At 54.0% G+C, this 12,701-nt stretch overlaps 2 protein-coding genes across 4 annotated transcripts; both read right to left on the minus strand.

The window, feature by feature from the left end:
- Positions 1-2,396: 2,396 nt before the first annotated feature.
- TRAPPC5 (trafficking protein particle complex subunit 5) lies at positions 2,397-4,646 on the minus strand. 3 transcript variants are annotated; one of them, XM_067733941.1, is made up of 3 exons: positions 4,565-4,580; positions 3,147-3,222; positions 2,397-3,019 (listed from the first exon to the last, which is right to left on the minus strand). In XM_067733941.1, the coding sequence occupies exons 2-3, from the start codon at positions 3,159-3,161 to the stop codon at positions 2,441-2,443; spliced, it is 594 nt and encodes a 197-aa protein (XP_067590042.1). In that variant the 5' UTR covers positions 3,162-3,222; positions 4,565-4,580; the 3' UTR covers positions 2,397-2,440. The 3 variants fall into 3 exon arrangements, with proteins under 3 accessions (XP_067590042.1, XP_067590043.1, XP_067590044.1); XM_067733942.1 differs by lacking the exon at positions 3,147-3,222 and having other exon boundaries at positions 4,565-4,646; XM_067733943.1 differs by lacking the exons at positions 3,147-3,222; positions 4,565-4,580 and adding an exon at positions 4,319-4,541.
- Positions 4,647-4,683: 37 nt separating this feature from the next.
- Positions 4,684-8,178, minus strand: MCEMP1 (mast cell expressed membrane protein 1). Its single transcript, XM_067733944.1, has 7 exons — positions 8,071-8,178; positions 7,694-7,777; positions 6,997-7,119; positions 6,792-6,842; positions 6,590-6,715; positions 6,240-6,308; positions 4,684-6,117 (listed from the first exon to the last, which is right to left on the minus strand). The coding sequence occupies exons 1-7, from the start codon at positions 8,138-8,140 to the stop codon at positions 6,101-6,103; spliced, it is 540 nt and encodes a 179-aa protein (XP_067590045.1). The 5' UTR covers positions 8,141-8,178; the 3' UTR covers positions 4,684-6,100.
- Between the last annotated feature and the right edge of the window lie 4,523 nt (positions 8,179-12,701).

Raw genomic sequence — 12,701 nt, forward strand, 5'->3', positions numbered from 1 at the left:
CCTGCCATCTTCGCCCACCCACTGGCCCCCAGTGACTTCTCTCTGTTGCCCACCTGACAACTTTCTCCCCTGCTAAAAATGTTCCTCGTCTGTCACTCAGCAAAACGTGCAGTGGGTTCAGGTCCCCACAATTAGCCCTGATCAAGGTTGAGAGGGACATTTGGGGGCCCAGAATGAACAGCCTCAGGCCACCAGAGTCATTCATTCAGTAGACATGTACTGAGGGCTACCTGTCCTCAAGCTGGGGACACAGCATGACAGATGAGGTAACACGGTGCCTGCTCTCTTGGAGTGCACGGTCCGGGGACATTCCAGCCAGGTCCCTCCCTGCTCGGTGGACAGCCTGGCCTAGTCCTGGTTGGTAGGTGGAACACGGGGGCACAGGTGGACGTCTTCCTGAGAGGCAGAGCATCAAGCCTGGAGTTGGAAAGCAGCCCATCCAGGAGTTTGGCCCAGGGCGTTCTCCCACCGAGAATCCCTGGGCACAGTGGTTGAGAGTCCGCCTGCCGATGCAGGGGACACGGGTTCGTGCCCCGGTCCGGGAAGATCCCACGTGCCGCGGAGTGGCTGGGCCCGTGAGCCATGGCCGCTGAGCCTGCGCATCCGGAGCCTGTGCTCCGCAACGGGAGAGGCCGCAGCAGTGAGAGGCCCGTGTACCGCAAAAAAACAAAAAAACACACACTTGTTCAGGTCTTGGCCAAGGGCGTGGTGGGGGGAAGCGAAAATGTGAAGAAATTTTCCCCTCCAAAGTCCTGAAGGGCTTTCATTGGGGTGGCGGGAAGTGTGAGGAGTGATCAAGAGACCAAGTGTGGTGGGCAAAAGGGCAGTTTGCCTGAAATGTAGTTATTTTCCTTTGTCAACAAGGAACGTGTGTTCAGGTAATGGGATCATGTGTTTAGAGATGAACCGCAAACTATTTTAAGCACCCAGATGACTTTCAAGTGAGCCTGCCTGTTTCCCCTTGAGAACCAGGTCTCTAAGGCCAGGGTTCTCAAAGTGCGGCCCCTGGAGTTAACAGAAGTTCCTAGGAACTTGTTAGAGATGCAAATCCCCGGCTCACCCCAGACCTGCAGCATTGGAAACTCTTGGGGGTGGAGGGGGGCAGCCGCCCCAGTGTGCCCACAGGAATCCCCTGGGGACCTCGCTAAAATGCAGACTCTGAGTGGTTACTCTGGGGTGGGCCTGAGGGTCTGCATTTCCGACAGGCTCCTGGAGGATGCTGACACTGAGGCCCGGGACCACACTTCTGAGTAGCAAGGGTTTAAAAAAAAAAAAGGGTTGGGGACTTCCTTAGTGGTGGTTAAGAATCCTCCTGCCAACGCAGGGGACACGGGTTCGAGCCCTGGTCCGGGAAGATCCCACATGCCGCGGAGCAGCTAAGCCCGTGCGCCACAACTACTGAGCCCGCGTGCCACAACTACTGAAGCCCGTGCGCCTAGAGCCCATGCTCTGCAACGAGAAGCCACCGCAATGAGAAGCCCGCACACCACAACGAAGAGTAGCCCCTGCTCGCCGCAACTAGAGAAAGCCCGTGTGCAGCAACGAAGACCCAACGCAGCCAAAAATAAAATAAATAATAAATTAAAAAGAAAAAGGTGTGGAGGGTTGACAAACAACCACCCTCTGTCTGTTTTCTAGACACGCAGCTACACCCACTCCTTAACCTACTGCTGTCTACAGCGCAAAGTAGTCGGACAGAGGCTGCTGGGTGCAAACTATTCACCCTCTGGTCCTTTACAGAAAAAGTGTGCCAGCCCCTGGTCTAAAGGAGTCTCCCTTGGCCTGATCCCTCCACCCTGATACCCCCCCCCCACCTCCTCAGCCGAGGGATGGCCTCCAACTGCGATTCCGGAAGGTGCCAGCATTCTCCCTACTGCAGCCATACCAGCAGCTCCTTGGGCCTGGTTTATCTTCCCTCTGCCCCCACCCCACCTCCCCATCGTACTATAAACACGCTTGGGGGGGGTCTTCCCTGGTGGCCCAGTGGTTAAGACTCCACGCTCCCAAGGCAGGGGGCGCGGGTTCGATCCCCGGTCAGGGAACTAGATCCTGTGGGCCGCAACTAAAAGATCCCGCGTGCCGCAACTAAGACCCTGGAGCAGCCAAATAAATAAATAAAATATTTAAAAAATAATAATAAAAAATAAACACGCTTGGGCCTTGGCATCCCTCAGCAGCCTGAGGCAGGGGCCTGGGTCAAGGTGGGTGTTTTTGTTGTCTGGCCACGCTGCGGGGCTTGCGGGGTCTTAGTTCCCTGACCAGGGATTGAACCCGCACCCTCGGCAGTGAAAGTGTCAAAGCGCCGAGTCCTAACCACTGCACCGCCAGGGAATTCCCGGGTCAAGGTGTTGAGCGGATCTCTGAGGCCCTCACACAAGACACAAGACACGCTTGGGAAGGGGGCTATCTTCATCCTTTATCGGAGGGAGGGGGGGCGAAATCAGCGGCCCTCCAGGGCCCGGTCTCGGGTGATGACCGCCTCCTCGAACTTGATCATGAGCGTGGTGCCCTTGTGCCAGTGCGCCGTGACCTTGGCGGGGAAGCCACTGTGCGTGAGCACCGCCTCCACGATGCCAGCCGTGAAGCTGGCGCAGTTGAGCGTGCTGTTCTCCTTGGGCACGGAGATGTAGGTGTTGATGAGCGGCTCCCGCTCGATGATGTAAAAGGTGCGGGCGTCGTCATTGGCCTGCTCCAGCTTGTCGGCCTCCTTGCCGAAGAGCGCCTTCCACACGGCGCCCTTAACGAAGAGCAGGGCGCCCAGCACCTTGGTTTCGCGCCGGGCGCCCTTTTCGCGAGCCACCAGCGCATCCAGAACGCGGGCGCCCACCTGGCGGCCTAGCGCGGCCAGGCGAGCCTGCAGCTCCGCCACAGAGAAGACGCGGCTCTGGCAGTGCTGCACCAGCTCGGAGAAGAGCAGCGCGAAGGCGCTCAGGCTCACTTCGGTGCGCGGCCGGGCCAGCGCGCGCTCTAGTAGCGCCGACTTCCCGCGCGTGAAGCGCGCCTCCATGCCGCCGCTGCCCTGCGGGGAGACGAGAAAACGTGGGTGTCAGAGGCGGGAAGGAGCCCCTCTCTACCACCTCCCTTGTGCGCTCCATCAGTGATTTCCCACGTGGGAAGAGATGAGTAGAAGGAAAGGAGGTACCCACCTGTGCGTAAAGCATACCTCCGTTACGCCTAGCCAGCCACGGCCAAACGGGAGACGGGGTAGGCTTGTACCCTAGGCTAGGAGAGGATTTCGGAGGGAAGGGGGTGGAGGGGGAAGGTGGGAGGAGAGACAAGAGGGGGAACAGAAGGGGGCGCTCGAAACCACCCCCCCTCGAGTTCCAGGTGACCCTTGTGCGTTCAAAGCACCGACCTAAGCCCTCCGCCGCCTGTACGAGTAATCAGAAAACTAGTGCGCGGGGAGGGGGGCGTCAAACCTAGGGCAGGAAGGGGACGAGGATGGAGGGCCGTGAGCGTACACTGGCAGCTATCCCTCCCCCCGCCATGCGCTCCAGCAGCAACAGCGCTGACTTCCCTGGGTGAAGAGAACTTCCCTGCCTCTCCCCTGCGGAGTCAGAGAAACTGGGAGAGAGGAGTAGGGGGTGTGTGGAGACCAACGGCCAGAAGGGTTGGGAGCTTGGGGAACAGGCAAGACACATGGAGCAAGCCAGGAGAGGATGCTGGGAACCCTTCCAAACCCGCACCCTCGGGCAGCACCAATTTGTCATGCACGAAGCATGCCTCTTTGAGTGGGCCTGCGTTTGTAAAAAGACTGGGGGGGGTGGCCAGAGAAGGCGTTGGGAACACCCCACCCGCGTGCTTTCCAGAAAGGTAGCTGCACCGTGGAAAGAGGGAGGGGGCGGACTGTCGGATCCGGGGGTTATAGGGGAGCCAGGAAGGGGCGCAGTGATCCTCCCATCACAGGGCGTGAAGCCACAGCTGTCGGTGGCGAGAGACCCGGAAGGGGGTTGCTGGGAGAAAATCCCTAAGAGGTGCTGAGACCAAAAAAAAACCAAAAAAAATGTGGATCAGCGATGGGAATGGCAGCGGATGGGGCGGGAGGGGGGGAATCCCAAGGGCTCTGAGACACACACACCCCTGCTAAGGGTGGGGTCGGGAGGGGTAACTGAGAACCCCGCCCCACTACGCAGGGACCTGGCCAGAAGCCGGAAGGGTCTGCGGTTGCTGAGAGGGTCCCAACCAGGTCTGCGTGGGGGATGAAAAGACCAGGAATCTCAGGAGCTCCAGGACGCCCCTGCCCCGGTGCGCAGCTGCCTACATGGGGGCCGCCCAGCGCGCGAGAGGGGAGGGGGAGTGTTGAGACCCCTCCACCCACCTGCCATAGGGTTGGTGAGCTAAGCCGTGGAAAGACCGAGATCCCGCGACCCCGGCCCCGGCGTGGACCAGGCAGAGGGACCGGGAAGGAGCCCACCCTCCTCGTGGTCCCCCGGGGTGGGCCGAAGAGGGATTCCGGGGATCGTGGACGCCAAGACCCTGACCCAGGACCCAAAGACCCGCGGAGAGGGGTTGGGGAGCGGACGCGGCACGGCGCCGGGAGGGGTGGTGGCGGGCGGGGTCTCACCGGGACTTGCGGCAGCCGATTCGGCCGAGCTGCTTTACGGCGCCGCAAAAGGGCCGGCGTGCGCAGGCGTCGAGGCGGGACGGGCGGGGCGCGCTCTGTGATTCCCGACAGTGGCCGTACGGGGGCGCGCGTGTCCGTGCGGCCCTACAGAGGGGTGCGGCCCGGGCCAGGGGCCTCGCTGGCCTTGGTTGGCCCGTGATCTGTCTGGGACAGTGGCACGGGTCGTCCATCTGCTCAGGAGCACACATTTGATGATGGGCACACGTCTCTGTCTTGGGAACATGTGCGTCCTTGGGCATATGTCTACTTGTCTCGGGGGCACACGTACGCCCATGCACACACACTCACCTGTCTTAGGGACACACATATGTCCATGCGAACATGTCCACTTGTCTTAGGGTCCATGCGCATGTCCGTGGGCACAAGTTCTCAGAGGACGTACATCCATGAGCCGTGGGCATAGTACACTTAAGGGCATATGCCCTCATGAATACATGCCCTGTGGACAGATACATTCCCGAGCACAGTACATACTCAGGGGCTCATACATTCGTGGGCCCATGAACACTTAGGGAGACACTGGACATCTCAGGCCACAGACCCTCATGGGCACACACTCAGCGGCGCAGGGACTCAGTCGCTCCCAGGGTACACATTCATGGACACACTGGGACCCACTGCAGACATTGGTTCTCATGCCCCCTCGTGCCCCCAGGGTTCCTGGCATTACGTCCACGTGTTCACCGTGTGACCTTTCTCATTCTCCGAGTCTGAACACTTACAGACCCTCCCTACCAGGTTCCAAAGCTCCCCAGCCACACCAATAACAGATCTGAAAGCCGCGTTGTTTCCCCTTGGCCTTTATCATCATGAATCACGGAATGTGAGTGCAGAAACAAATGGACACATGCGGGTCCACGCTCTGAACACCCTCAGTGGCATAATCAGGCACACTCGTGTTGACACACACCTGTTCAGGCCGGCACAGCGTGACAGGTGGGTGTGACAGGGCACACACCCACAATTACAGTGATACATTCCCATGGTGTGCCCACCCCACCCATTCACGCCTCCATCACACAACATCCTGCAGGACACACATGTGTTTACACTGAAATGGGCACGTGTAACACGTGTCACCAACACCCACACCCACAGTGACACACTTCTGTGGTCGCCACAGCCACCCACGGTGACATGCATTACACTCACAACACGCCACAACACACGTGTGCATCACATGTGCAGTGACATAGGGGTGCACACCATACTCGCTGTGACTCCCACCTTCAACATTCACCCATAACACCTTCCTGTGGGAAACACGGAAATACCCACCCTCCATGAAGTGCTTACCCCGACACACGAGCACGTAGGCACACACGCAACTCCACAACACATTCACCAAGACACGTGATTTTCTACACGTGGGATAAACCGCAGCTTCAGACCAGGCTGGGAGCCCTATTTTCCATCTTCACTGAGAGGTGCTATCTTGTCCTCCGAGGTGTAGCCAGGGCTTTGATGTCTTTTCTTTTATTGAGGTGTGGGCTCTGCGGGGTGGGGGCGGGGGCGAAGGGTGGAGATCCGAGGTCAGACAGATCCCACTCTTGAAAGAGAATCTGGGGCCAAATCCAAGGGGGCCCCTCATCCGCCTCCCCTGGGCCCAACTTACGTGGATTTAGCATCTTCAGCGTCTGGAGGATTTTCTGTAATGTAGTCCTGATTTGGTTCATGTCTGAGGCTGGGGAGAGACGGGAAAAAGCGGAAGTGGGCCTTTCTTAGCTTTACCGGAAGCCTTCTCCCTGCCCGGCCCCCAGTGTGGGATGCCACACAGCCCATGTACTTGGAGTTCCCATGCATTTATATTCTCCCCAAGTGACTTGGAGGGTGACATCCATCACCTCTCCAAACCTTGTGCTCTGGAAGGGCGGGACCCTTGCTGTCCCCTCCCCCGACTCCCCAGCACCCAGCCCAATATTGGGCATGGAGGCAAATTCGCCCAGTGGAGATCTATAAGGGCACCTGTCGCCAGCGTCTTCAGTTTCTGGTTCCCTTCATGGACCTTGCTCTTGACCGTGTCAATGCCCTGCTTGACAGCGTTCCAGCGCTTCTTCTCCTCGTCCTGGCACTCTCCCACCGAAAGAGAGACTGAGGATGTGGGTCAGGGATGTCTGTGTCACCTCTGCTCTCCCTACCCCCACCCCGACCCAGGTCCTTCCCTCACCCTTCTGGAGCTCCGTTCTCAAGACCAGCAGCTCCTGGGACATCTTGGAATCTGTTCAGGATGGGGTGGGGAGGCAAGAAAACCTTAGAATCGCCTCAGGTCTGCAGTTGGGAGCAGCGCTGGCCCGCCCCAGCTCCTGGGAACCCCTCCACACTGCCCCAGCCCCTTCCTCCACCACCAAAACAGAACAAAACACCTCACTCACTCTTCACCAGGACAAAGGCTAAGAGGACGACGCAGGACAGAGCGAGGAGAACATACAGGCTCATCGTGGCTCTAGGCAACCAATGGGGGACCTGGGCAGGGATGGAGGCTGGCTTGGACTGGGCTGGAACAGGGGTAGAGGCAGGACAGGTCATCTCCAGGGCCCAACACTGCCACTCAGACCATCAACACTGACTGTAACACCGGCGACAGCTCTTCACCTATACCCACTGTTCCCGATACCATAAGCAGCTGTGGCCATCAACAACACTGCCACCAACATGCACCCTGGCCAGTGCCACAAGCAGCTATCGCTAACACTGTCACCATCATGCCCCCCTTAACATCCCTGTCACCAACACCCACCAACATCAATGCCCGTTGTTGCCAGCATTGTTTCCATCACCAGGACCTCGTGAGCACCCTCATCAGCTCTATCTAGGTGGTTCTGTCCCGATCCACTACGTGGTCCCCTACTCACCGTCACCAACACCCAGACCTTCACCAGCACCTCCACCGGCACAATCACACCATCATCATCACCACCTCCTCAAAACCACCCCCCCACCGCTGTCCCACACAAGCCTTGATGTCAGCACACCCCACCCCATTGGCCCTGACCTCCACACACGGCCCCTTGTCCCTCCCACGGGCCCCTCCCAAGGCTGTGTGATGTGGGCTAGTGGGCGGCTGCTTACCCTTGTTCTTGGGTGGTGAGTGACTGCCTTTTGGCTGGTGCTGGGTTTTGAAGGTGATATTCTCATAGGCAGGGTCATCTGCACCTGTGGGCAGGTCAGTGAGAGGGATTGAAGAAAACTGCCGAGAGCGCTGGGGCAGGGGTGAGGGTGGGAGAGGGGCCTCAGACGTCTTGGTTCACGGGGCACTGCGCTCAACAAGCTTCTGGGTGTAAAGATAAGGAGTGGGGAACTCAGATCTCCATCTTGATTAAGCGGAGAGGATGTGAGTGAACATTCGGGTGATAAACAGACACAAACACACTTTGGGTGGGGGAAGGAACCCTCCGGCCCCCACTTTCAGCTCTGTACCTCTCCCCTCCCCACCCAAGGTGTCTAACCTTCATTGGCTGGGGACCCCCGTTTCTTGTTTTTGAAGGCTGCCGCCTGCATCTTGATCTCCTGGTTCATCGAGATTTCCTCAGCCTCCGTAGTCCCCAGCCTACCAATTTGTCTACACACAACCCCACCCACTAGAAAGTGTCTGGGAAGATGAGGAAGTCTCTGGGTTGGGGTGGAGGAGAGGAAAGAGAGGTCAGCCTCCTCTTTTCGGGGATGCAGGACCCTCCCACCCTGGGACATTCTCACCCCAACCTAGAGAGGGATCTTAGGAGACCAGTGGTCTCAGGGGGGACCAAGAAGAGATGCCCATAGACCCAGAAACAGAATCGGATGGTCAGGAACTTGCAATATACAAATGTATCAAATCAACATGTTGTACATCGTAAACTTATGCAATGTCATATGTCAATTATATTCAATAAAATAATTTTTCTTAAAAAAGAGGATGGTCAGGAACTTTACAGGAAGCTGTGTGTGTGTGTGTCTACTTGGATAAACCTCATCCTCCCATCTCCTCTTGCTCTCATGGGAAATGCTGTGGCACCCCAGAGTCCCACCGTTGGGGGCAGGGGCATCCAGCCTTGGAGGCAGGATTCCTAGGTCCCCACACCTACCTTCCCTCTGCCCTAGTCCCACCCCTCAGCTCCACCCTGAGAAGTTCTACTTCTTCAAGGCCCCTTGGAGGAGAGGAACGGATATGAGGCAATGGGACTAACCACTGGAACTCCACCCCTACATTTGGGACTGATGCCAGACATCACCTTGACCTAACCCTGGAAGTAGTTCCTCCTCCACCTGGAGACCCCTGACAGAGAAACACTCAGAAACACACCCAGCCTCATCCACACATCCGCTCGCCTACCCAGACCCACACACACACTTGCACACACACACTCCTGAATACCCCCAGTCGCATATCTGTTCACATGTACAATTGGCATGCTCATTTGCATGCTTATACATATTCATGCGCTCACACTGTCTCCACTCTGTCTAGGTGTCTTAAATCTCTCTTTGTGTCTATCTGACCTTGAGAACTGGGGATTAAAATGAGACAAAGTACATAAGGAATTTTTTCTTTAAGTCTAGAGTGGTGCCTTCTGATAGAGTATAATGTGGATTTTTGGCAGGGTTTTTAAAAATTGAAGTATAGTCGGTTTATAATATTATGTTAGTTTCAGGTGTACAGCACAGTGACTCAATATTTTTATAGACTATACTCCAGGGCTGTATTTCCCTGTGCTGTACCGTATATCCTTGTTGCTTATCTACTTTATACATAGTAGTTTGTATCTCTTAATCCCTTAAGCATACATTGTCCCTTCCCCTTCTCTCTCCCCACTAGTAACCACTAGTTTGTTCTTTATATCTGTGAGTCTGTTTCTGTTTTTTAATATACGTTCATTAAAAAAAATTTTTTTTAGATTCCACATACAAGTGATAACATACAGTATTTGTCTTTCTCTGTCTGGCTTATTTCACTAAGCATAATACCCTCCAAGTCCATCCATGTTGTTGCAAATGGCAGAATTTCATCCTTTTTCATGGTTGAGTAATATTCCATTGTGTGTATGTATGTGTGTGTGTATACATATATACACACATGTATATCACATCTTCTTTATCCATTCATCTGTTGATGGACACTTGGGTTGCTTCTATATCTCGGCTATTGTAAATAATACTGCTATGAACATTGGGGTACATTTATCTTTTCAAATTAGTGTTTTCAATTTTTTGGATATATACCCAGGAGTGGAATTTCTGGATCATATATTAGTTCTATTTTTAGTTTTTTGAGGAACCACCATAATGTTTTGCATCGTGGCTGGACCAACTTACATTCCTACCAACAGTGTAGAAGGGTTCTACTTTCTCCACATCCTTGCCAACATTTGTCATTTGTAGGCTTTTAAATAAAAGCCATTCTGATAAGTTCAGGGGTTATCTCACTGTGGTTTTCATTTACATTTCTTTAATAATTAGTGATGTTGAGCATCTTTTTATGTGCCCATTAGCCATCTGTATGTCTTCTTTGGAAAGATGTCTATTCAGCTTTTCAGACAATTTTTTAATCAGTTGTTTGTGAACCACATGTTTATTGAGATAGTTTACCTTTTTTTGGGGGGGTACTAAGTCTTCAAAACCAAACATGTATTTACACTTAAGGCACATTTCAACTTGGACTGGCTACATTTCACTGCCATATTGGACAGTGCTGGTCTAGAATATTATAATTTTCTCCTGTTACTGAACTCAGGTTTGGCATATCACCACTCAAAAGCCGATACTCGAGAGACAAGTGTTGGTTGAAAAGAAAAGGTTGCTTTATTCAGGAGGCCAGCAACCTGGGGAGAAGGCAGACTCATGTCCAAAAGACATCTCCCAGCTGCCGATCAGGGGGCAAAAGCTTTTCAGGGGTGGATAGATGGAGGGAGGGGTCTACATGCAGAAACAGTAGAGTCGGCTCCGACAATCACCTTGAAGTTGTTCATGCAGTGGTCTGATCAATGTCATCTGGATTGTTTTAAGTACAATTAATCTTCAGTTCCAGGGTTGGTTTGTTCCCATTTCCTTGAGGCCAGTTCTCAAAATTGTGTAAGATGCGGCAGCTTATGTCATGGCTACAGTCTGGTCATCACGTAGTCAACTTCCCCCACCTGGTAGGGGTTTTGGTATCCACTAAGCAGCTCAAAGCCTATGGCTCAGAATATTATCTATAGCCCTTGAGGAGGAACTAAAGGTCCTGACTTTGCTTAATGGCAAAACTATTATTTTGTCCTGTTTGTTTTTCTTTGGTTCTGCATTTTTTCATTTCTCTGATTAAATTTATTCTTTGGCTAAAGTTTTTCTACAGACAAGAGGCAGGCAGAGGACATGGGGGGAGGTGGTGTCTGTCCTGGGAAGGCCCCGTAGGGTCCTGCTCTGTTACACTCCCTTTGGAAAAAATAAGTTTAAAACTTTCTATGTGTGGAAAGTGAGTATGTTTTAGGTTTAAAATATGTGATTAAATTCTAGATAACTTTGGAATGGTCCCCGAGATCTGGCTGGCGAGGATAATGTTCTCTTTCCTAAAGTATTGCCAATCTTGTCTGTTCAAGGACGATCAATTTAATAATGATTAGATGCCAGCTCCTCCAACTCCTCTTACAAAGAAGTCAGCCATTGAGAGATGTGACCCCGCCCCTGCTGATGTAATAGCTACAGAAGAGATGGACCAATGGGGAACTGGCTCTGCTCTGATGGACAGGCATAGGGAGCGGGGCCGTGGCATTACACATTTCCCTGGCTCCGATGAGGCTAAGACCAGGCTCCAGCCCTCTGGACTTTGAGAAAAAGGTAGCCCCGGAACTGGAAATCCATAAGCAACCATGTCATGGTGCTTGGAAATCCATAAGCAACCATGGGGTTGCCTGACCAGATCCTTTCATGAAGCAACAGTCTCAATTTTCTTTTAAGAAAGAAAATGTGTCCTAACCAGGTATTGGTTTAGGGTGAGCACATGATCCAGGCCCAGCCAATCAAAGTCCAAAATTTGGCAAAGGGGTGGGCAAAATGAGCCAGACTCAACCAATGAGACTCAGGCCAGAGGCTTTAGGGATTCTTTTGTTTGCTTGCATATTTTGGTTGTGCCGGCATGCAGGCGGGATCTAGTTTCCTGACCAGGGATTGAACCTGGGCCCCCTGCATTGGGAGCACGCAGTGTTACCCACTGGACCACCAGGGAAGTCCCCAAGCCTGAGGCTTTTATTGGGTTAACCAGGACAAAGGGCATTCTCTCTTTTTTCCCCTCTGTCAGACTGCCAGGATATAAGTCTGGTGCTGTGACAGGGGAGAACTTGCTTGAGAGTGAAGCCAGCACTACGGAGAGCAGACCTGACACGGAGTCGGGTCCTGGAGACATTATCTGAGACCCTAGATCCAGCCATACCTGAGTCTGTTGTTCTAACCCTGAGCCCCTCAGTTACATAATCCAGAAATGTCCTTCCACTTTTGCTCGAGCTAGCTTGACGGGGGGTCTGCGGCACCTGCAACTAGCACAAGCTTGGCTACTACAGGGGGCTGGGCAGTTGGCAAATGAAGAAAGAGGCTTAAGAAGGGGCTTTGCCTGTCGAAGTCTGCACTCTGAGACAGGAGGATGACTGTGTTGGAACTGAGACCTCTAAAAGGCTCTTCTTGGGGTCCAGATACAGGTGGACAATTGTGGGTCTTGGAGACAAAGAGGCATTCGCATCAGGGTCAGGGGACAGCGAGGGAGCAGGATGGACAAGGTACTACACTCGCCCTCTCTGTTCCCTAACACTCTTCTGATTCTGTGGTCCCACTCCAACCCCATGGCCAAGATGGGGTTAGGAGGGAGGACCTGGGAGGGGAATCCCTGGATTGGGGTCTGGTGGGCTCCATGGGCACCAGAAGTGTTTGTGTGATCTCAGCTCACGACTACCATGATCAGACAGGTGGGTGTACCATCATAGGGGGTGGCTGTCCGTGGGAAGAGAGTCCAAAACATCCTGAAAACCACAAACCCACCCTGTCACCCATTCTCCAGCCTCTGGGGTGTGCTGCTGGGGTCTGTGACATTTAAGTCTTGGGTCCCTCTTAAGACTGGGCACTGGGGCTTCCCTGGTGG

Source organism: Pseudorca crassidens, chromosome 3 (genome assembly GCF_039906515.1).
Source record: "Pseudorca crassidens isolate mPseCra1 chromosome 3, mPseCra1.hap1, whole genome shotgun sequence".
NCBI lineage: Eukaryota > Metazoa > Chordata > Mammalia > Artiodactyla > Delphinidae > Pseudorca > Pseudorca crassidens.

What these genes read in the sequence shown, in the direction of transcription:
- MCEMP1 (XM_067733944.1), bottom strand. Translation starts at nt 8,140, where the DNA reads ATGAACCAGGAGATCAAGATGCAGGCGGCAGCCTTCAAAAACAAGAAA. An exon ending in GAGAACGGAGCTCCAGAAGG is followed by an intron (nt 6,716 to 6,791) that starts GTGAGGGAAGGA and finishes CCACATCCTCAG; the next exon opens with TCTCTCTTTCGGTGGGAGAG. An exon ending in ACTGAAGACGCTGGCGACAG is followed by an intron (nt 6,309 to 6,589) that starts GTGCCCTTATAG and finishes GTCTCTCCCCAG; the next exon opens with CCTCAGACATGAACCAAATC.